Source organism: Oryx dammah, unplaced genomic scaffold (genome assembly GCF_014754425.2).
Source record: "Oryx dammah isolate SB20612 unplaced genomic scaffold, SCBI_Odam_1.1 HiC_scaffold_20, whole genome shotgun sequence".
In the NCBI taxonomy this organism is placed as follows: domain Eukaryota; kingdom Metazoa; phylum Chordata; class Mammalia; order Artiodactyla; family Bovidae; genus Oryx; species Oryx dammah.
The window spans coordinates 32873708-32897029 of NW_024070204.1; the positions used below are offsets into that span (position 1 = coordinate 32873708).

General features: G+C 37.2%; 1 protein-coding gene across 8 annotated transcripts in view; it reads left to right on the forward strand.

Annotated features, from left to right (window-relative positions):
• SPEF2 (sperm flagellar 2) overlaps positions 1-23322 on the forward strand; it is a 196945-nt gene that overhangs the window by 629 nt on the left and 172994 nt on the right. For 7 of the 8 annotated variants that reach the window (XR_005724763.1, XR_005724762.1, XR_005724765.1 and 4 more), the window contains exons 2-5: positions 9712-9814; positions 17999-18251; positions 20484-20624; positions 22198-22262. Coding sequence is in view for 3 of the 8 variants with exons in the window: in XM_040262317.1 (XP_040118251.1) it covers positions 9712-9814; positions 17999-18251; positions 20484-20624; positions 22198-22262 (562 nt within the window). In the remaining 5 variants the exon portion in view is untranslated. The remainder of the gene's footprint in view (positions 1-9711; positions 9815-17998; positions 18252-20483; positions 20625-22197; positions 22263-23322) is intronic. The other variant, XR_005724761.1, reaches the window with a different exon arrangement.

Consider the following 23322-nt stretch of genomic DNA (forward strand, 5'->3'; position numbering starts at 1 on the left):
TACAAATTTCAGCAGTTCTAACTCAATATGTGCACATTCGCTGCTTCTGACCACTTTTCACTCTTCCCAAAGCTGACTTCTTCACCAACCTGACTTTATCCCAGCCCTGAAGTTGTCATCCAAATTTCCTAAATCCCACAACCACAGACGCAGTTTTATATGCTGACAACTTTTGTGACGACCAAGTAATTCCAGAATAGCACTATACCCCATTCAACTTCTTTTTGTTGTTTCTTAAACAAGAGTTCATTTTCCAACCGGTATGGTTTTGCTCAAAGCAAGAGGTTTTCAGGCCAAATCATTTCAATCTGTTTTTCCCAGAAGCATTCTTGCATAATGTCAACTTGCTTCCAGAGGGGCAGTAATGCCAAATCAATCTTAAGTCATTCACAGTATTTGCTCAACCAGTAGTGTTTCTGCAGCTGCGAAGTATTTGTTACCAGTGTTAGGATCTTTAAATTTGAAGCATTTGCAGTCGCCTTTGGAGAAGGAAATGGCAACCCACTCCAATATTCTTGCCTGGAGAATTCCATGGACAGAGGAGCCTGGCAGGCTATAGTCCAGGGAGTCGCAAAGTTGAACACGAACTGAGTGACTATCATTCACTCCAGTTGCCTTTCTTTTTTTTTTTTTATAGCCTAAAATCTTATTTTTATTATTTTTTATTGTTTTTTAAATATAAATTTATTTATTTTAATTGGAGGTTAATTACTTTACAATATTGTATTGGTTTTGCCAGTTGCCTTTCTTGAGGCATAAACCCAGACTTTTTCTTTGCCAAACTGCCACCCACACACAGTAAGTTTTTTCCCAGGATTCCATGATCATCCCATGTGTCTCTGACTGTTCCTTATCTAAAATATGATGCTTATCTCAGGATGGTGTTAGCATTTTTCTTTTCTTATTTCTTTCTCACCATAGGAGCCAAAATGTAGTATCATGGCCTTAAGGTATACTCTTATTAAGAAAAGCAGTTACGGATTGCTGAGTTTACTTTGGTTTATTTACTTGATTAATAAAAGCCATATTCTTTGCTCAAGTCCACAAGACTCTGTTGCATATTCAAACACTTTTGAGAAAAGTAAATAAAATTTACAAGAAATCTAAAAACAGTAATATGCCATTATAATTGTAATCAGTATGGGGAGTTTGGGTTTTGAAAGGAGGAGGAAGAATTACTTCATTCCCTGAGGGTTAAAAGACTGGAGATTTTATTTATTTTTTGGCCTGGCCTAGAGGCATACAGAAACTGAGTTTTTTGACCAGTGATTGAACCCCTACCCTCTGCAGTAGACGTGCTGAGTTTTTACCACTGGACCACCAGGGAAGTCCCAAGACTGAAGAGTTTTAAAGAATTTAAATAACATAAACTGTAAATGGAAAGTTTCTGATGTCTGCTTTCCCCAAGTATAAAGCTGGAAGCTGTTAGCAGAGACAGCTAATATATTCTGCATCACATTTACTAGTAATACATATTCATTTCTTGATCCCAACTGCTAAGAGGAGTCAAAGGAGAGAGACACAATTCTTGAGATTACCTAAATCCATGTTGTAAAAGGCTTTTCAGACTATAGGGAACACACTCAACTATGTTTGGAAACAGACAAGATAGGATCTGTGTGTCTAAGAAGCATGCTGCCAGTTGATTTCTGTCATTAGATAAACCATTCTGTGGTGTACAATGGAAGACTTAAAACAGTTTATAGGAACTCTCTTGGAAGAACCATAAGTAGATGCAACTTCTGACAAAAATAATTAGGCAGTTTCTGGATAAGTGTCCTGTTAAGAGCAAGGATTTGGAGGCCAGACTGTTTAGGTTAAAAGCACTTATTCACACTTATTAGCTAGTGTTTGTGCACAATTTATTTACCTAAATTTTATAATACTCAAAATAGGGATAATAATAATACTTCATCAAATAGTGTTACGACTAAATGAGATAATAAATGCAAAACATTTAAAACAGTCCCTGACACACAGTAAATGCTAAATCTTACTTTTTAGAAACTATCTTACAAAAATAAAATCACCAATGTGTAAGGACATTTGAACAAGGATGTTTATTGCCACATGGATTGTAGGAGCAAAAAGAAAAAAAAAATGGAGACAATATGAATTTGCTTCAAAAATAGAATACTTGGGTAAATGATCCTGTTTTTATGCTATGGATTATCATGCAGTTGTTAGAACAAATGAGTTAGTTACTCTAACTTTTGACTTAAAATGAGCTCATGTAATTTTGTCAAGTGAAAAACAAAATTAAACCTCACTGGAACCAATATAATACCATTTTGCATGAGGATGTGTGAGAGAAAAGTGTGGAGAGGCATATACTGGACTGTTGACATATACATGACTCTTAATCTTTGTGTAAGCATAGAGAGAGGTGTGGAAGCATATAAGCCGGTGTATTGGTATTGCTTACCCTGGGAAAGGAGATGATTGCTAGCTTTTCTTTATACATCTGTTGTTATTTGATGTTTTGCTTGTATTACCTTCATAATTTGAAAGTAAAATTCAGTATAGCCTTACAAATGCAAAATTAAAAAAAGAAGATCAAATGTCACATGACAATGTAGGGGAAAAAGAGGCCTAACACTTTAACTGAAATATAGTAAGCATCTTGAAGTATTGCTGGGACAGGGGAGTACATAAGAGTTATTTTCTCAAATGAAGTTTATACATGGAATAATAATAATAATAGTAATAAAAGGTAGTCTTTGTTGAGCACTTAGATTCTCATGCCAGACCCTGTGCTAAGCCTTTTACATAGGTTTTCATATTTGAGATTTTAAAAAGTACTAAGAGGCATTGTCTCCATTGAACAGATGTATAAAAGAGGCTGAGAAAGCTTGGTGATTTGTTCTAAGTCACCTATCTAGTAAGTCCTAGAACTAGAATTTGGAGCTAGATCTTTGACTCGTGCTCTTAGAATGTATTATACATTTGATTTTATGCTTAGGGAATTTACTATTTAAAAATTAACCCTCCCAAAGATATTCATTTGAGCTCCTTTTAAGGAGGATTATTGTTCAGTTGAAGTCACAAGAAGTACAGAAATTCAACCAGATGGTTAAATGGTTAAATGGCAATGGTGGAGTTATTAGTATTTGTTTAGAAGTAGTTCAGTCCACATGTTGCTTCCTGAAACAAAGCAAACAGAATGAGAATGCCAAGTGAATGCATTGCTGCCTCAGTGAGACTCAATAATGGTTTAGTCATTAGAGAGGCAGGTAAAGCTGATTGATTTCTGGATTATTTTGAAAAGTAGAAATCAATTTGGATAAAGCGTCTCATATTGAATTTTGTGTTGCCTGGACTACCCTGAATACCAGCAGTAAAGAAAATGAATTCCAATGATCCTCAGTTAAGAACAGTCTCCCTCTACTTAATGAGGTTTCTGGAAGTCATCAGAGGTTTGATTAGTCTCAACATATGAAGATTCAGATCTATGTTACTAAAGCTAAGGATCTCCAGTGAGTTAAACTAGACCATTTGTCCTGGAAAATAATGCTTAGATGTATGTTAATGAAATGTCTTAAAATACTAAAAGTTGTTCAATAGAAAATAATTCAAGCAATTATTTTTGTAATAAAAAATAAGCAATACAGAATAATGTTACTAAGAGATTTGCTGTAAAAGTCTTTACAGACTCAGTTATTTTCAAGCCTAACCATTGCCTCTGTTTTACAAAATGCTTATAAATTCACTGTAAGAGGAAGTTGGCATCAGAATGTCATAATTAAACATTCTCCACAAATGTAGAGCATTCAAATTCCATGTCCTATATACATCAGATTCTTTGTAAAAATTGATATACAAGTGGTCTGTATTCTTTTGGATTCTGGGTGGGGTCATATTGAAAATTGTAGATACCTTATTATGGGTATTTTTGTTTCAATAGTCTCAGACATCATTATCACAAGTAACAAAGAATCAATAAATAGAAAACTGAGTTGAAAAATTTAGTTATCTCTAAAGTCCTGATTTTCTAATATCTGAACTAGAAACAGTAATCTTTAGTCACAATTTTATACCCTGAGAGGTAATAATAATAATTACTGTATATTTGGGAGGTATCAAATGATATTGCAAGTGGAAAATATCTACCACAGTGCCTATCATCTATCTAGGTCCAGATAATATTATTTCAACAACTTTTGTGTCTCTCACTTTAGAAGAATACCTGTTATGATGCCTGCCACATAATAGGCACCTAGTAAATATTTTATTGTATGAGGATGCATGAGGGAGGCAAAAGTAAGGTAAAGTATTGTTTTTAGCCGAACCTGATGGATTTGTGCATGTCGGGAAGGTCATCCTAGGTACTTTGATCCTCACTTTTGTGATTTCGGAAGCTCTGCTTTATTACTTTAAGCAACTTCTTAGGAATTGTCATATGCTAACAGACAGTACATTCTGATGATTTTATAAGCCACAGTACCAATTCTTCTTGCAGAAAAGGACACCAGAATAACCTATTCTGGTAATGGAAGTGGGGATAACAAAGCAAGGAGGGAAAAACAGTAGCAACCACTCACATCGGTCAGAATAGGGGGGTCACATTTGGTAATTTTTTGTGTTTTGGGCAATACTATTTCACTCCGAGTTCAGACATGTTTATAGAGGGATTTTGTTTTTGTCTTAGTCCATCAGGGTCACTGAGTAACCTTGTCTGATCTTGGTGTGCTGTGAAATTGATTATGGCCAGCAGGAGAAGGCCAAAGTCTAACCGTGAGAGCTGGACCAGCTTCTAGGAACACTAGCGCCTAATGGGGTCAGACCAGTGCCCGGCTACCACCAGCAGCTTTTCTATCTCTCAAATGAAAGTAAATTTGTTTGGTTTTTTAAATGTTGTTGATAACCTGAGCCAGGTCTTTGCTCTTCTAGTAAAAGAGGAACAAAGGTCACTTGCATAGAATGTGTAGGTCTATAGGCCCTCATCTACGATCCCCACATCCCCAAATCTCTTTAGTTATTTGGTAGCAAAACTTGACCACAAATGCTGTGAGGCTATGTTCAGTCATTATTTCTTTCCCTCAAATGGTTTGCTGTAAAAATCAACTACATTTGATTATATGTGCTTCCCCAGACTGGGGAGAGTGTTATCGCTTATCTGGACCCAAGAGTAGGTCTGTATCTGACTTTAAGGACAGGGTTAAATATTTGCTATCTAAGTTTTAAGTTATCTTTAAATAAGGATCTTTGTACTATAGTCATTGCGTGTGTGAGTGCATGCATGCGTGCTAAGTCACTTCAGTTATGTCCAACTCTTTGTTACCCTATGGATCGTAGGCCACCAGTCTCCTCTGTCCATGCGATTCTCCAGGCAAGAATACTGGAGTGGGTTGCCATGCCCTCCTCCAGGGGATCTTTCTGACCCAGGCTTTAAAGCCTTGGCTCTGACATCCCCTTTATTGGCAGGCAGGTTCTTTACCACTAACACCACGTGGGAAGACCCGTACTATTGTCACTGAGGATCTATTACTGAGCTTATAAATTGGGTAATTGATATAACATGTTGTCTTAAATTAGGAAGCAGTACCTGGTGGCTCAGATGGTAAAGAATCTGCCTCCACTACAGACCCAGGTTTGATCCTTTAGAGAAGGGATTGGCTACCCACTCCAGTATTCTTGCCTGGAGAATTCCATGAACAGAGGAGCCTAGCGGGCTACAGTCCATTGGGTCACAAAGAGTTGGACGTGACTGAGCAGCTAACACTTTCAATAATAATAAAAGTGATCACTGAGCACTTATTATAGGCCAAGAATTATGCTAAGCACTTTACATTATCTCATTTAATTAATTATCTCATTTAATTAAACCAACTGTCAGGAGGTAGAACCCATCACTCTCCCTCTTTTAAAGAGAAGAAACTGAGCTTGTGTAACCATCCAAAGTCCAGGGTCTTACAAATGGTGCGAGAGTCAAACCAGAGAATATTTCTCTCTCCAGAGCCTGTGCTGACCACATTACCATCTGGAATGTAGAAGGCTTATCTTCTTTTGTCTTTTCTCCAGCTGGCTCAGGTGAAAAGCACATAGACTCTTTGCCCTCCGTCCCAGAAAATTCACAAAAGCTCACATCAAAGATTTCTGCAACTGAAAGCTTTAGTGAATGGGATCAGACCTGTGGCTTGGAAGACTGGAGGTGTGGCTGAGTTGTTACTGAACAACATTTTTCCAGATGTAGATCATTTCAGAGCTCAGGGAGAAGATTGTTACTGAGCTCCTATGGTTCATTTCTTTCCCACATTCTTCATTATTCCTTATCCTGGAGTCAATCTACCTTTTCTTTCCCCTGGGTAATTCCAGTCACGAGTGCAAATTAACTTGTAGAGGTGGCCACCATTAGTTGTGGTATTCCGGAACATTTACTGGGAAGGAAAATTTGATAAACCAAAAAGAAAAAAATCTTTCCCTTGTGTTTTCTTTTTTCCTTACTGCTTTTCTTCCTTTACCTCTCTCCATTTCTCTTTATCTCTCTGGCTTCTTATCTTCCTTCTCATACCTTTTAATCTACATATTCCTGGATTATCTGCTTTTTCTTCATCTAATTTCTTGCACAAATCCCTTTTTCTCTCCATTTTTTTCTATGTGTTTTCCCTCTGTTGTTTTTGCTGCTTCCTATAGCTTTTCTCTGATTGTTTTCCTCTGTGTTCCTGTAGCACAGGGAAAAAAGAAAAAAGAAAAACTGAAAGTGTCTAATGCACACAGAGCTGCAAACACATTTTCAAACTTATTTATAGTAACCTACTTGACAATGAAATGATGTGTTTGCTATTCTTCTTTGACCTTTATAGCCAAAATGCCTCTATTTTATCCATATCAGAATAGTCTTGTTAAGAAGTCCTGCCATTTCAAAGGAAGTATATTATGATTTTATTTTTCTTCTGACCTTTTTGTAGCTATGAGTTTGCTACAGACCATTTGCCTGATGAGTGTGATGGATTAGGATACAGTTATTCCCCAGTTATTCACAGGTTAGATTTCAGGTCTTTTGTCAACAGGAGCAACAGGCAAAAATGGAAAATCCAGAGAGAGTGGGAGAATGAGATCGCCAGATATAGCAGCAGCTCCTGAATGCAAAGTAGTAGTCTTTAGATTTTTAATAGGATTCTATAGTCTGACAATGACTATATGTCCAATGGCACTTCAGAAAACTAAGAATACTGGTGGGCTGCAGTCCATGGGGTCACTACGAGTCAGACATGACTGAATGACTTCGCTTTCACTTTTCACTTTCATGCATTGGAGAAGGAAATGGCAACCCACTCCAGTGTTCTTGCCTGGAGAATCCCAGGGACGGGGGAGCCTGGTGGGCTGCCGTCTATGGGGTCGCACAGAGTTGGACACGACTGAAGCCACTTAGCAGCAGCAGCAGCAGCAGAGGGAGAAAAAAGGGAAAGAAGCCGAACAGAGAAAACAACAGACAGAAGAGGTGCAAGGCACAGCCAGAGCAGCCCAGATGGCACAGCAAGGACAGTGGTGGAAACCGAAAAGCAGGGAACAGCTTTGGAGGTCAGCAGTGGTGGGTCCTGAGGGAAGGGGAAAGCAACAGTGACTCAGCAGAGGACAAGGCACACCTCTGCCTTTAGGGGCAGAAGGAGCTCTTTGGATTTCAGTTGCTGCAAAGACTACTGGTGTATGATGCTGGAAAAGGAAAGGAATTTTAGTCTCTCGGTCACGTCTGACTCTCTGCAATCCCATGGACTGTAGCCAGCCAGGTCCTCTGTCCATGGGATTCTCCAGGCAAGAGTACTGGAGTGGGTTGCCATTCCCTTCTCCAGGGGATCTTCCTGACCCAGGGATCAAACCCAAGTCTCCTGCATTACAGGCAGAGTCTTTATCAACTGAGCTACTAGGGAAGCCCCATGATGCTGGAAGGCAGAGTCAATAGATTCTAGTGCTAGATAGTTTAGGAGCTCACCCTGAGTAAACAGAATCAATGAGAATTGTTGACATCTTTTTAAGCTACTTTATATTGATTTAAGCTAAGAACTGGGGTATTAAATTATAAAATACTTTGAGAGCAGATAATAGGGAAGCTTTGGACAAAATTGTGGGCTAGTGTCAGATATGCAGGAGCCTTATGATGATGTAAAGTCTTCTGAGTAAGGTCTCTCCCCTCACCTCCCTGCAATCACACACCAAGCACCAGCTCGACGAATTGTGAAATCATTCTAACTTCTTTTGCAGTTAGCCACCTTGTTGATAGTCAAATAGATAAAAGAGGATAATTCCGTATGAAGGAGTTTGTGATACTGTGATAATGTATAACATTTTATAGATATTTAATAAAAGGACTCTGATAGAAACACACTGAAGATTTTTGGAGGATTTTGAAATCCTTTGAGAGCTGATGACTTTGTCTTATGATAATGTATTATGTATCAACTTCAAATATCATTCTCGAATACCAAGTAACCCTATACCCTTCAAAAGAAAAATATAAGTTACCCCAAACTAAGGACATTTTTAAAGAAAGCAAATTCTGTTTTATACTTAATTTTTTTTTCCTGCACTCATCATTACGTGCATACTTTGTGGCAGGCATGGTACCAAGAAATTCTCATATATTGCCTCTAATCTTTAAAATAGCTCACCAAGATAGATATAGATAGGATGGGACAGAAATTCAGGAAGGTTAAGCAGCTTGTCAGAGGTTGCACAGCTAGTAAAAGGCAGAGACAAGATTTCAGCATAGGTATCTCTAGCTCCAAAACCTGTCTTCCTCTGGGCCATCTCCATCATTGTACAGGACACCAGCTACATTGGAGTAAACCACAGAACCACCAATGTAAATCTTTTTTATAATATGCTGCTGCTGCTGCTAAGTCGCGTCAGTTGTGTCTACTCTGTGCGACCCCATTTGGGCTGTACTGGATCTTCGTTGCTCCTCAGGCTTTTCTGTAGTTGTGGTGAGCTTGGGCTACTCTAGTTGTGGTGTGCAGGCATCTCATTGAAGTGGCTTCTCTTATTGCATAATACAGGCTCTAGGACACACAGGCTTCAGTAGCTGAGGCCCATGGGCTCAGTAGTTGCAGCTCCCAGGCTCTGGAGCCGAGCTCAGTAGTTGTGGTGCATGGGCTTAGTTGCTCCGAGATATGTGGGCTTCCTGGATCAGGGATCGAATCCATGTCTCCTGCATTGACTGGTGCATTCTTTACCAGTGAGGCAGCAGGGAAGCCCAAGGAAAATCTTGATTATGTTCAGTAGGCTTTATTTAAGAAGGCGCAGATGATTTTTGTAAAATTTCCATTGCATAAAGGTTAAAATTAAGTTTTGAGGTTTAAAGAAGTTGGATTGTACCTCACTTGGTCAAGAATATGAAATCATCCACAGGTTGTATTGATAATGGTAGTATTAGAGTATAATTTTATAAAATATACTGAAGATTTGTTTTTAGATTGAAGGTTATTTATTTTGTTGGTTGTGTTTTGTTTGGTTTGATCAGAAGTTTTTTTTCTTTCAAAATATCATATGTTATCAAGTACTGATCCACATTTATTTAGGGACTTTTATAAGATACCTACTGTTAAAATTCAGTATTTTCATCTGATTATTAAAAGATATTTTTAGAACTATTTTGATGTCATTCTGAGTTCAAGTTAAATTATGGGATTTTACTCTGTATGTACATACTGAAAATATATAAGCTCTGTGTAAAGCATTATATTTATTTTTTTATCTCTGTGTTTTAAAAATCAGGTCCCAAGTCATTTGCAAAGGCATTTTCCAGTGGCTATCTAATTGGAGAAGTTTTGCACAAGTTTGCACTTCAGGATGATTTTGCAGACTTTTCAGAAAGCAGGTTAGTGAGATTATTCTTTATTTTAAAAAAAGGTCAGTTCCTTTGGCATTTGGATGGATTTAGCCTCCAAAGTTAACATTAAGGAGTCATTTATCACAAGATTCCTTCCAGACCTAAACCAGGCAAGCACACCATCGGTATGAAAATTGCCGCTTCCTCACATATTCATTTTTCCAGGACTACAAAGGAGAAAAAGTTACAGGCTGTTGCAAGACCTCATCTCTAGATGGGCCCCATTTTAATGTCTTCCATAATCCTGCACTCCTGTGTTTAATCAGATTTGTGAAACGTTTGCTCCTCATTTCTCCAAAAGTTCTTTCTCCCCATTTCTTTTCATCTCTCTTCTCTTTTGGGGACTCCTATTATGTGTATGTTGGTATACTTGACAGTATCCCACAGGTCTTGGGAGCTTTGTTGATTTTTAAAACTAAACTTTTTATTTTAGAACAATTTTAGGTTTACAGAAAAGTTGCAAAGATAGTACAGAGAGTTCGCATGTTGTTCACACCCAGTTTTCCCTACTGTTGTCATCTTATATTGGTATGGTACATTGCGTACCAAAGATTTGTTATAGTTCTTATCTATCTTATCAGGATATCATTTTCTCAGACATTTCTTGTTTTTGATAATCTTTACAGTTTTGAAAAATTAAAAACTGGTCAAGTATTTTGATATTGTTCCTCAGTTGGAATTAGTCTGAAATTTTCTCTCATGATTAGAATGTGTTTATGTGTTTGGGGATTCTGTTCATTTTTCTTCATTCTTTTTCCTTTTTGTTGCCCCTGTGAATAGTTTCAATTGATCTATCTTTGAGTTTACTGCTTCTTTCTTCTGCCAACTCAAATGTCCTGTTGAGCTATTCTAGTGACTTTTTACATCTCAGTTATTATACTTTTTAATTGTAGAATTCCACTTGGTTCTCATTTTTATAATTTCTATTTCCTTATTGATATTCTATTTTTTTGTTGAGATGTTGTTCTCATACTTTCTTTTATAATTTTTTAAAAATGAATTATTTTAGTTTTTAACATTATAGCCAACTTAAGGTCTTTGTCTAATAAATTAAACATCTGGGCTTCCTCAGAGAGTTTCTACTGACCTTTTCCCCCTAGGTATGGACAGTGTTTCCTGTTTCTCTATATGTCTCATAATTGTTGAAAACAGACATCTAAAATAATACAGTGAGGTAACACAGATTATTCCACCTTCTCAGGGTTTGTTGTTGTTGCTCTGCTGCTACTTTTTGTTTGTTTAATGACTCTCTTGGACTAATTTTTGAAAATCTGTATTCCCTGCTGTGTATAGCACCTGAAGACTCTGCTTGGTTAGCTTAGTGAACAGAGCTCAGCAAATAAATGGAGATATTTTAAAATATCTTGAATTGATAAATCTTCCTTGGCTGAGATGCTGAGTTTGTTGAGGTATATCTTCAGTGCTTTCACAGTTTACAACTCTGCCTTAGCCTTTACTTCCTGCTTGTACAGGAGCTTAAGATCAGCCAAAGTGAGAGATTTGGACCTCCTCCTATCTTTCCTGGGTATCCAAACATTCTTACACATGCATATGGTCCTCTTGATCCCCAGGAATGTATCAGAGCTTTTCAAAGTTCCCAGTGGATATTTCATTCTTATATCTTCCTTTTAAGTTTTTGGACAGCTCTTGTTTGCACCAATGGTATTACTGCCTTAGGAGGTGGTGGTGGTTCAGTCACTGTGTCCAACTCTTTGCGAGCCCATGGACTGTAGCCTGCCAGGCTCCTCTGTCCATGGGATTCTCCAGGCAAGAATACTGGAGTGGGTTGCCATTTGGAAAACCCTATTCCCAGGGTATTAGTAAAAAGCAATCAGTGGCAAATGTTTAAGATCACCGCTACCTAAGGCAGTGATTGAGCTCTAAATTATGTTAAATAATGACAGTGTTCTGAGGATAGGATTTCTTGAGGAGTTTCAAACCTGTCTGCCTTCTCAGATGGCTGTTAGGCCACTGGTTTTTACTGCAAGGCTACTGATTTTCAAGAGCTGGGAAGAAGGAAATGGGAATAGGGCAAGTTAAAATGACTAAAAGCTCTGTGTTCTTACTGAGATTAAGGTTTTTTTCTTGAATAAATTTTCTTTATATTGTTACATGCCTTTGGCTAATTGCTAGAGTTATGAAGAAGTTAATTTTGTCAGTTTTATTATTGTCTTTTGGAGGAATAGATTTTTGGAGGTCCTTACTCTGCCATTCATGACATCCTGCTCCATATCCATAGTGTTTTAACCTGATATTTCCCACTCAAGTATTTCTTAGTTCTTGGTTCCTTGGGATGGTAGACCTCCATTGAGCATTACCTACATTGCAAGAGTTTAAGGAAAAGAAGTCTAGTACCTCCATTCTAGAGGTGAGTCATTCTTTCACAAGCCAGATTATGCTAGTTGTGCAGGTAATAATAGTATAATTCAAGAGAAGCCATGGATTGTAAATATATTTTTATACCAAGTTAGCCTCTTTTGCTAATCCCTGACAATTTCTTAAGCCTCTAGGGTACTAGGTGACATTCTAGTGCATATCCTACTCTTATGTCTCACATCTCTTCCTCAAGAGCAAGGTATACACTGTCCTTCACTGCTTAGCCCAAGCTGCCTCCTCTGCTTGATCTTCTAGCCTTGTGCCCACTCTGCTTCTACCTAAGTCTCCTCCCTTCCAGTAGAAGCCAGGATCAGCCTCTAAGGTATAAGATTTCCAGGGTAGGTAAGTCAGTGTACATTCCTTTCTTTTCTCTTTTTTGCTTTCTCACAAGTTCTCATGTGCACAGATTGATTTGTGATGATCTCCAGGTAACCAGGTTTCCAATCCATTTTTGGTGTCATTGCTTATTATCCCTTCATGAAAGTTATAAACTTTTCTTGTACAGTTACTTGTTATAATATCAGTCACTTTGTTGTCAGTTTCTTTGTTTGTATCTCTTTCAGTTGCACATTGTACCTTCAGGGGATTTTGTAGTTGTAGTATGAATTATTTTTCTTTGCGTCCCCAGGGCTGTCATGGGCCTGGCACATGTTTAGCTTTCAGTAAATGTTTTTTAAATTAATGAATGGCTGCATATTCTGATAAGTCCTGCATTAAGCCCCTTGTTTGAACTTCTCCATAGGCAGATAGAACTCTACACCCACATCTTTAGGTGTGGTTTCCCCCATCAGCTTAAAAAGCTTTAGGTATTCCAGTTTCTGTTTCTCAAGGCTTCTCTTACAAAATGCTTCCCTTGTGACCCTCATCCACCCTTTCCAGTCATATTTTCCACCAGTCTGTAGCTCTGACATAAGCTACTTTGGTCCACAAATATGTCATGTGCTTTTGTTATGCCTTGAACATTTGTATATCATTCTTTGTTCACTTTCACCTTGAGAAACTTACTCATCCTTAAGATCCAGCTAAAAATCCACCCTTTTCTAAACTCTTTGTTTTCTTCCCAGCAGATTTAGTTTCCTTTTCCTCTTTGTTTTTTTTTTTCTGTTTGTCTCAACAACACTTCAGACATGCCTTTTTTATTACTTTAAGGTATATTTTTTATTTATATGTCAGTTCTTATCAGAGTTACTACCACCTGAAGGAGCCCAAACCATATATGATGAGTGAATATATGAATGTTTGTGTCTTAACTACTTTGCAAAGATGCTCAAAGTTACAGAGTATGTTTATTCTTTGTGCTCCAGGCATTGTCCCTGACCCACTGCAGGCACACCATGTTTCTCTATTTGAATAAAAATGACTGACTTTAGAAAGTGTATCTTGTTCTGAATTAGGTATGGAAAACTTAAAAGAACCATACTAATCAGATCATGCATGCAGTATTTCATGTGTACTGAGTTGGTTCTTGTTAGCAAGACCATGGAAGGCCTTTGCATGAAATAGAAATAGGAACCCATATGGATGGAGGTAATCATAAAGACACAGGTCTTAGTGAATAGGAAAGCCCTTGTGCAAAAAGGTCTTAGTAAATAGGAAAGCCTGTGTGTAAAGAACGGAAAGCCCCATTTTGGATGAAGCTGCCTCATGCCAAGGTCCTGTACTTAGCAAGCTGAGCCCAGGGTAGATTTCACACCTCTGCTGCCTCTTCATAGGTATGTGCCCTGAGTACCATCCTGTGTTGCAGCCCTGCCCTTCACTCACTGCAAAGGATCATATTTCTTAACATGGGGAGATGGATCTATTTGTCTTAACAACCAACTACTATCAAGCTTTAGCTCCTAGGACAACCCACTGTTTTTCTAGGGCACATGATATTCTAAAGAAGACAAGAATCAGTAAATCCATGCATCTGAGCTTTGTATTAGCGCATTCAGTGGGGAAAAGGACCCTTCTTTGTAAAGCCTAGTTTTTAAACAGCTGTCTAGTGCCAGACCTCATGATTTGGGAATTTTTGTGTAATACTTTTAGTTTCTTTAGTTTAAAATGTAAACAGTAAACTAAATCTGCATTGCATATAACTTGAAGTTAACTTGCTTTGGGAATTACTTCATCCTAAGAACAACTCATCTAACTCTGAAACAATTCTGTTTTAGGATATCTGTAGTCCAACTCAGAGGGTGAGAAGTGAGTAGATTAGTTAAAAAAATAAAAAGTAAAGGAGCATGGATATCCCTATTCTAATGACCTTTTGAGTTGTATTCCCTCACAAGGTGTCAAGGAGGAGAAGAGACAGGTAATTCCTTGGCAGATAAGGACTGCAGGTAGAGAGGGAGAAGGCATTTCCCAGAACACATACCTTATCCCCTCAAGGGTCATCATTTACGTCATATGCTCTGTCTCCAGAGCAAAAATGTCCCAGTGGTTTCTCTAGGTTTAAAAACAACTGTTGATTATCATGGTATAATGATTGAGCATACATTATAACAAGAGTGGACTTCCATCCATTTGCATACCAGTTATATTCCCAAAATTTTGGTTGGATATTTAGAATATATATTATTAAAAACTTCCAGAAAGAAGTACTATTACACCTGGACACTTCGGCCAGACCATAAAAGCCATTTTGGAGCCTACTGTGTCACTGAACCCTAGTATCAGCAGGCTACACTACATTCTGGAGGTTTTGTAAAACAAGTAAGAGGAAGAGTAGTGTGCTTTACTTTCATTGGGCACAGGGCTAAATTTTGATAAAATTTGGAAATGAATGGTGTTTGCTTTTGGATTTTCCTTCCCAAATTATGGTGCCTCTGATCTCTGAAGCCTAAGCTTATGTCATAGGGAAAACCTTGAAAAGGTGTCCCTTGGGCCCTATCTTTGCAAATAAATGTAGTGGAGAAAACATACAAACTCCAAAGATAAGAAGGACATGAAAAGATGAGCTGTGATGAAAGATCAAAAGTGGGTATCAGGTGCCCATCCAAGGAATGTGAACACAAGTCATTGACCTGACCATCCTCTTTCGCAATCACACTCTTCAAAACATGGTCTATATAGTACCCTAATCATTTTAAGCCAATGCTTGTTATCTCAAACTGTAGGTCATTTGTGGGAAAACAAATTGCAACACTGGACAAGACACGAGAAGACCTAAAAAAGTGTTTGACTTTTGTTGTTGATAAGATTGCCTTTTCGCATTCCTTATCTCTTCTCATTCCTTCTAAAATCTGTTTATCTTTTATCGATTTAAAATACTTTATTCAAAGTTTGGCCGATGTGGCATGCCATGCTAAATATACTTGACCAAATAAAGGAAATGGGACACTGAGTTACACCACATGACTGGAAAAGGAATTCAGTGTCTTCTGTCAATACGTTTGTTGCTTTGGCCTTCCTATGGCACTGGCTTCTTTATTTATATTTATAAATCATTCCTTTATTTTCCCAACCCCACCTCCTTTGCAGTTAGTAGGCACTTTTAGGCTAGATTTTTAGAAGATTGACAAATACCCCAAAATTGCATACACATTTTGTGTATATGCATGGATGTGTGTTTTCTTTTCTGGGGAAAAGGTTTCATAGTTCTCATCATATTTCCAAAGGATTGTATATGTGATTAAAAAAAAAGTTTAGAATCACTGCTTGAGAACTATCTCTTGAGAAATAATATACTAGAAACAGTATGACAGTATATAAAGTTTGTGCTAAGTGCTATTTACAATAGCTAGGACATGCAAGCAACCTAGATGTCTGTTGACAGATGAATGGATAAATAAGTTGTGATACATATATATATATATAATGGAATATTACTCAGCTATAGAAAGGAATGCATTTGAGTCGATTCTAATGAGGTGGATGAACCTAAAGCCTGTTATACAAAACGGTGGTTTAGTTGCTAAGTTGTGTCTGACTCTTGGGATCCCTTGGACTGTAGCTCTCCAGGCGCCTCGTGGTATTCTCTAAGCAAGAATACTGGAGTGGGTTGCTAGTTCCTTCACCAGGGATACAAAGTGAAGTAAGGCAGAAATAAAAAGGCAAATATCATATATTAATGCATATATATGGAATCTAGACCTGGAGAAGGGAATGGAAACCTACTCCAGTATTCTTGCCTGGAGAGTTCCATGGACAGAGAAGTCTGGAGGCTTACAGTCCATGAGGTCTCAAAGAGTTGGACATAACTGAGCAACTAATAGACACACACACACACACACACACACACACACACACACACGTGCGCACGCACAGAAACTAGAAGGATACTGATGAACCTATCTACAGAGCAGCAACAGAGATGCAGACATAGAGAACAGACCTTTGGACATAGTGGGGGAGAGAGAAGGTGGGATAATCTGAAAGAGTAGCATTGAAGTATATACATTATCATATGTAAAGTAGATAGCCAGTAAGAATTTGCTGTATGACACAGGGAACCCAAAGCTGATGCTTTGTGACAGCCTAGAGGGCTGGGATGCAGAGGGAGGTGGGAGGGGGGTTTTAGAGGGAAAGGACACATGTATACCTATGGCTGATTCTTGTTGATGTATGGCAGATACCATCAGAATATTGTAAAGTTATTATCCTCCAATTAAAAATAAAATAAAATTTAAAAAGTTTAAGTGCTAAGTGATCTCTTTCAGCTTCTGAAAATTCATTGGAGGTCTTTGTATCTTCCCCAAATAGTTTTATAGTCTGAAATGAAGTTATTGAGTGAGTAACCTTATAATGTTAGAAATTCTGCCAACTCCCTCTGTTCTTAGGTATCCTCTTTTTTCAGGGAGAAGATGGGACTTTGACTTATATTCAAGTATATTCGGTATATTTTTTTCCATCAAAGAATGTCACTGATGTTTGAAAGTTAAAGTAAAGAGAAAAGGGGCCAGTGGATAAAATTGACATTTGCATCCAGTTTGAACATAAGAGAGGCACAAAAGTTGAAAATGCATCTACCATCTTTTTGCTTTTATTCTGCTGCTGTATTCATAGGCTTATTGATGGCTCTTAGTCATTTGAGACCTTTATTACAACAGTTGCATTAGTTTATCACTACTTATTACACTTGTTTTCCTGCTATGAACTGCTAAAGGACAGGGTGTCTTATTCATCTTTGTAAGACCTTAATAATTTTATAAACATTTATTAAATTCAATAAGTTATTGGTATAGTTGAGAGAGTAAATTAATAATGAATTAATGAGTTCTTCTAAAATGTGAGCCTCGTTTGACAATAGATGATTCAACAATACATATATTTTAGAAAGTCTTTAGTGATTTTTGAAGAAGTGATATAAACTGTACAGTGATGATCTCATGACTCATCTAGTTGTATGGCTAATATTGTTTATTTCTGACAATGCCTGAGAGGATAATGGTGAGAGGCGTCACTTTCAGTCATCCCTGAAAATAAGGTTATTTTCAGGTGATACGAATTAAAGAAATGGATATTTAAAGTGCAGGTTTGTCTTCTGAGTAAAATATTTTTCAAAACTATAGTTAAGTTTTTCCATTTCGAAGAAGGCATTTAGGTATGTTTTTGTACTGACTTCCTGTAGAAATTCTAGTATCTATTTAAGTAGAAGAGTATATGAAATTAATGAGTTTTAGTTTAGCCATTCAAGAGAAATAAATGCATGGAGCTAGGGCAATAGACAAAATCTCAACCTGTCTAGAGGATTAAGTGGTTTTTGCAAGGACTGATACATTTAAAAGAACATGGTATTTGGTTATAAAAATCCTATGATATTTGTTGTTTGCTTTTAACTCAATGTCTTATTATGTGAAATATTTTAATGCCTAGGATTTCCAGTGCCAAACTTAACAATTTTTCTCGCTTGGAGCCCACACTTCACCTTTTGGGTGTGCAATTTGATCAGAATGTGGCCCACAATATCATCACAGAGAAGCCTGGGGCTGCCACGAAACTCTTATATCAGTTGTACATTGCTCTCCAGAGGAAAAGGAAAGGTGTTCAGACTAGAGTGGAAATGCCAACCGTACAGCCCCTGATGAGCACAAAAGTTCAAAACATGAAAAGTGAGGCTTTTCGAGATGTAAGTACATAAAGAAAAATTATAAACATATCAGAATATAAAGCTTGCTGAAGAGACACGGCAAAGATGTTGCATTTTCAAAGAAGCCCCTTAGAGCATGTATGTCCCTGATTATGTTATTGGCCCTATTCAGGTTTTATATTGTCTTTCCATTTATTCATTTTTGATGCCTCCCTCTATCCTGTCCACTATCGCCAGTAATTTATCAAATTCTGTTTGTTCCTAATTCCTTGTGCTTCTTAGGCCTGCTCTTTTTCTTCTATACTCCTGTCGTATCCACTCAGATCTCCTGCTGCAACCTATGAATGAATCTCTGATCTTCAGGCTTGTTTCCTCAAGTTTAATCAACTACTAGGAGAATCCACCCTCAATTCCACTTTTGCTGGCTGCTTCTTCTCAGAAACCTGCTATTCTACAAATATGTTGTGTTTTGTTAGTTGCTCAGTTGTGTCCAACTCTTTGCAACCCCCATGGACTGTAGCCTGCCAAGCTCTTCTATCCATAGAATTCTCTAGGCAAGAATACTAGAGTGTGTTGCCATTTCCTTCTCCAGAGGATCTTCTTGACCCAGGGATTGAACCTAGATCTCCTGCATTGCAGGCAGATTCTTTACCATCTGAGCCACCCAGGAAGCTATTCTACAAATATCTTGCCCCTTGATTTGACTAGCATTCAAATTTTTTCACTAAACAGTCTCGACCTGTCTTTCTGTATCTTTTCATAACCCTCAGCATTGTCTTTCTTCTGTTATTACACTGGCAGCCTGTCATTGAATACGACTCATTTATTTCTGCTCTTCCCTCTCTCCTACCCAAGCTCACTCTCCTCGTTCTCCTCTCTCCTCTTCCCCTAAACTTCCCTCCATCTACTCTGCAACCTTCCCAGTGCACATAAACTCTTTCTGGGGAACTCCTAGGGCACAGATAATTCTCATTCTTTGGTGTTAACTACCTCTTGTTGATATTATTGACTTTCATTATTTACCTGTCATATGACCTCACAAGATTTTTAGTTCCTCCAATTCAAAAAATTTGCCTAGTACAATGCTTTGAACATTGAAAATACTCATTAAATGTCCTTTGATTATTATTTTTAATTGAAGTATAGTTGCTTTACACTGCTGTGTCAGTTTCTCCTGTACAACTAGGTGAATCAGCCATACGTTTAAATATATACCCTCTTTTTTGGATTTCCTTCCCATTTAGGTCACCACAAAGCACCAAGTAGAATTCTGTGTGCTATACAGTAGGTTCATAGTGGTGTATATATGTCAACTGCAGTCTCTCAATTCATTCATATGTTTGTTCTCAACGTCCGTGTGTCTATTTCTGCTTTGCAAATAAGATCATCTTTACCATTTTTCGAGATTCCGCATATATGCATTAACATTTTTTCTCTTTCTGACTTACTTTACTATGTATGACAGTCTCCAGGTCCATTTAAGTCTCTGCAGATGACACAACTTTGTTCTTTTTTATGACTGAGTAATATTTCATTGTATATATTGATACATAACACATCTTCTTTATCCATTCCTTTGTTGAAGGACATTTTGGTTGCTTCCATGAACTGGCTGTTGTAAATAGTGCTGCCATGAACAATGTCACGGCCAGCAGTAGGGATTGCTGCATCACATGGTAGTCCTATTTTAGTATTTTAAGGAGCCTCCATATTGTTCTCCATAGTGGCTGTACCAATTTACATTCCCACCAACAGTGTAAGAAGGTTTCCTTTTCTCCACACCCTCTCCAGCATTTATTATTTTGAGACTTTCTGGTTATGGCCCTTCTGACTGTTGTGAGGTGATAAAGTTCATTGTAGTTTTGATTTGCATTTCTCTAATAATGAGTGATGTTGGGAGCCCTCCTAGACACTGTGTCCTGGATTAAATTTTTTCTTCCCATGATTAGGCAGGTCATGAAGGTGGAACTGGGAAAGTATTACATTCATTTTTCATATTGATGATACCTTTATTAGCCTTTTAGTATCACCACCCATAATAAAAATAGACACATTCTATCTGCATAATTTAGGGACTCCCAAACTGTGTTTCAGTATCATACTTTTCAGAATTATTTTGATACTTCTTTCCTAATATTACCTAGTCCATCAGTTAATGCTGAGTTTAGAAAATGAATGGAAAATTTACATATCTGTGTACCTGTGAGTGTATTACATTGCATATTATTCTGATAAACTGAATAACTAAACTTGTATATATGGAATATTTAGCAACGCTTGAGCAAAAGACGACAAAATGAAATCATGGCCAAAATCCAAGCAGCTATCATACAGATTCCTAAACCCACATCAAATCGTACTCTGAAAACATTTGACACCCAAAAATTAATGAAAAAGAAAAAAGAGGCAGAGGTAAGTGATAATCCTTTAACATTGTGTTCTGTTTATCTTAATGAAAGGATGATCTTTCCCTAAGAGAGAAACTTCCCTGAACTTCCTACTTCCTTTTCAAATTACATCTGGCATTGTCCCTTCTCATTTAAAACACCTGCACTGCATGCATGTCCAATCCATCTTATTCCATTATTTAAACTGTTTAGAAACAGAGAATATAGCTTTAGGATATGGGTGACAAACTGCTGTTAAATGAAAATACCTGTGTGGACTCTTGTGTGGTGGATTCTGTGATCACTAGCAAACTGTGCCAGAGTGGGTGCTGTTGTGATGGGTCATGACACCCATGCATACAACAGGGGCCAGTCTAGGTACCCAAAATACCATGTATGTGCCATTACTACTATTTGCTTTTCCCGGATACTTCCTTCCCATGTTGCACTGTCTTTCTATGAGTCCTAAAAATGTTAAGCAATTTGCTTGCTCTCATTATATTTAGATTTAATATATACTATTGATAAATATTTTATTACTTACAATTATCAGTCATCCATATAGGATACAATCTCATTATATATCATAGGGGAGCAGTACTATCTGTATATTTTGATACTAATTCCTGGAATCTATACTTCATGCTGCTATAATGATTGTTAGTGATATTCTCCCCTTTAACTTAAGAAAATAGCTACCATTTATTCATCATCTGCTACATGTCAGGCTGTGGGCTGGGCACTTCACATTGTCTTGAATTTGTAAACAACTCTCTAAGTAGGGTATTGCTTTCCCCATTTTTTGGATAAGGAAACTGAGGCTCAGAAAACTGGCATGTTTTACCCAAGTTCACAATGCTGATAAAGCAAAGATTGGCAGGTCACTCTGATGTCTAAATCATTGTATTTTATTTTAACACATTTAATTTTTAATATTAAAATCCTATAGTTAGAGTCTAAAAATATTACCCACAGAGGCTTTTTTCTGACCCCATTTTAATAAAAATATTTCTTATGTTTCCTTGACTTGATTAAAGTTTATGAAAAAGGATTTGCAGTAGGCAGATCAGCTAAAATTAATTTTCCAACAGCAAATTCATAGTGCATATAGGAGTACACAAGAAGTGTTTAAAACACCCAAGATAATTTTTGAAGAAATATTTATATCCAAAAAATGCTTCAGTTCAGTTCAGTCACTCAATCATATCAGGACTCTTTGCGACCTCGTGACCGCAGCATGCCAGGCCTTCCTGTCCATCACCAACTCCTGGAATTATTCTCATTTAAAATAATTGTAATTAAAAATGCACATCCTAACTTTTTGATAATCTTTTTTCTTATTAAATGCCTTTTGATGTACTGTCAGAGCTAGAATTGTGAACTGAATAATTCATATTAGGCAATTTTCACCTTCTTTTAGGTACCTTTAGCCTACACTAAAAGTAACAAAATAGAATAGAATAATATTCTAGAATATTTAGAAATCCTAACTAGCTTGAATTATTAGTACATATCACTTTTATAAATTTGAATGAAAGTGATAAATGAAAAAGTTTCAATATATTTAGAGGTAAAAAATTGATGAATTTTCTTTAAAGGATGTGGCCAATGAAATTAAGAAGTTTGAAGCATTAATAAAAAAGGATCTCCAGGAAAAAGAAAGGTGAGATAAAATTATTTTAATAATCAAAAATTTGATTTTCTTTAAAAAAGTTCATTTTACTTTAACTTTTGAATATTTAGAAACAGTTTACCTGACGTAGCTATTCCAAGGATGTTTTCACTTTGTAGAGTCTTCATTGAGAGAGTATATTAAGGAAGATAAATGAGATAAAATTCAGATTAGTTGTTCATTAACAATTTTGTAAATATCAAGAAGGCAAGAGGCTATCAAGTTATTATTCATTTACATTTTTTACTGTACTGCCTTTATTAGACTCTAGTTGCTCTCACCTTGCATCCTCAGCATTTAGCACAGGGACCAGCAATAAAGAACTGCTGAATGAGTGTTGACAAAATATCACTAAGAGTTTCAGTGGGTTCTTTACAGAGAGCTCCTGGTTAATGGGCTTCTTTTGCCTAAAGATAAAGATCTTCTCCCCTTTTGTTTCCTATCAGGGGTCACTGACTCACAAAAAACAACTAATGAGGGACTGCACATATAGAAGCAGCTTAAATTCTGCATTTTTTCATGGAAACTATCCAAAGTCTACTCATTTACATTTTATAGAATAGGAAATAAATATTAAGGAAGAAAAATAGGCACTAATTATATACTTCAGTTCCATATTAATATTTCTGAAAAAAGGGAATAGAGTCAAATGAAGTGGAATAAGATTAGGCTGAAAGAAGAAATGGTGAGGAAGTCAGGTGTGAATGAAAATGAAGCAGAATGAAGAATGTATGTGTTAACTGCCTTCCCTCCTTCCTTCTGCAGAAACTCCTGATGCCCTATACTAAGCCCTGCTCATGTTTATCTGTGCTTCCCTGACTCCTAAAATAACCACAGCCCAAACCCACTCTCCCCTGCAGCTGCCGTCTGAACCCCAGCACACCCTCCCTAACCTTGGCCCATGAAATCACTCCATTTCTTTCAACTCTTTCACTCATCTCACCAGTCTCATGCTCTGGAGTGACAAACGGATGGTGTCTACCAAAATGACCATCTTAAAATATTGAAAAACTTTTAGTGAATGGCATTCTCTGTAGCTCTACCTTCCACT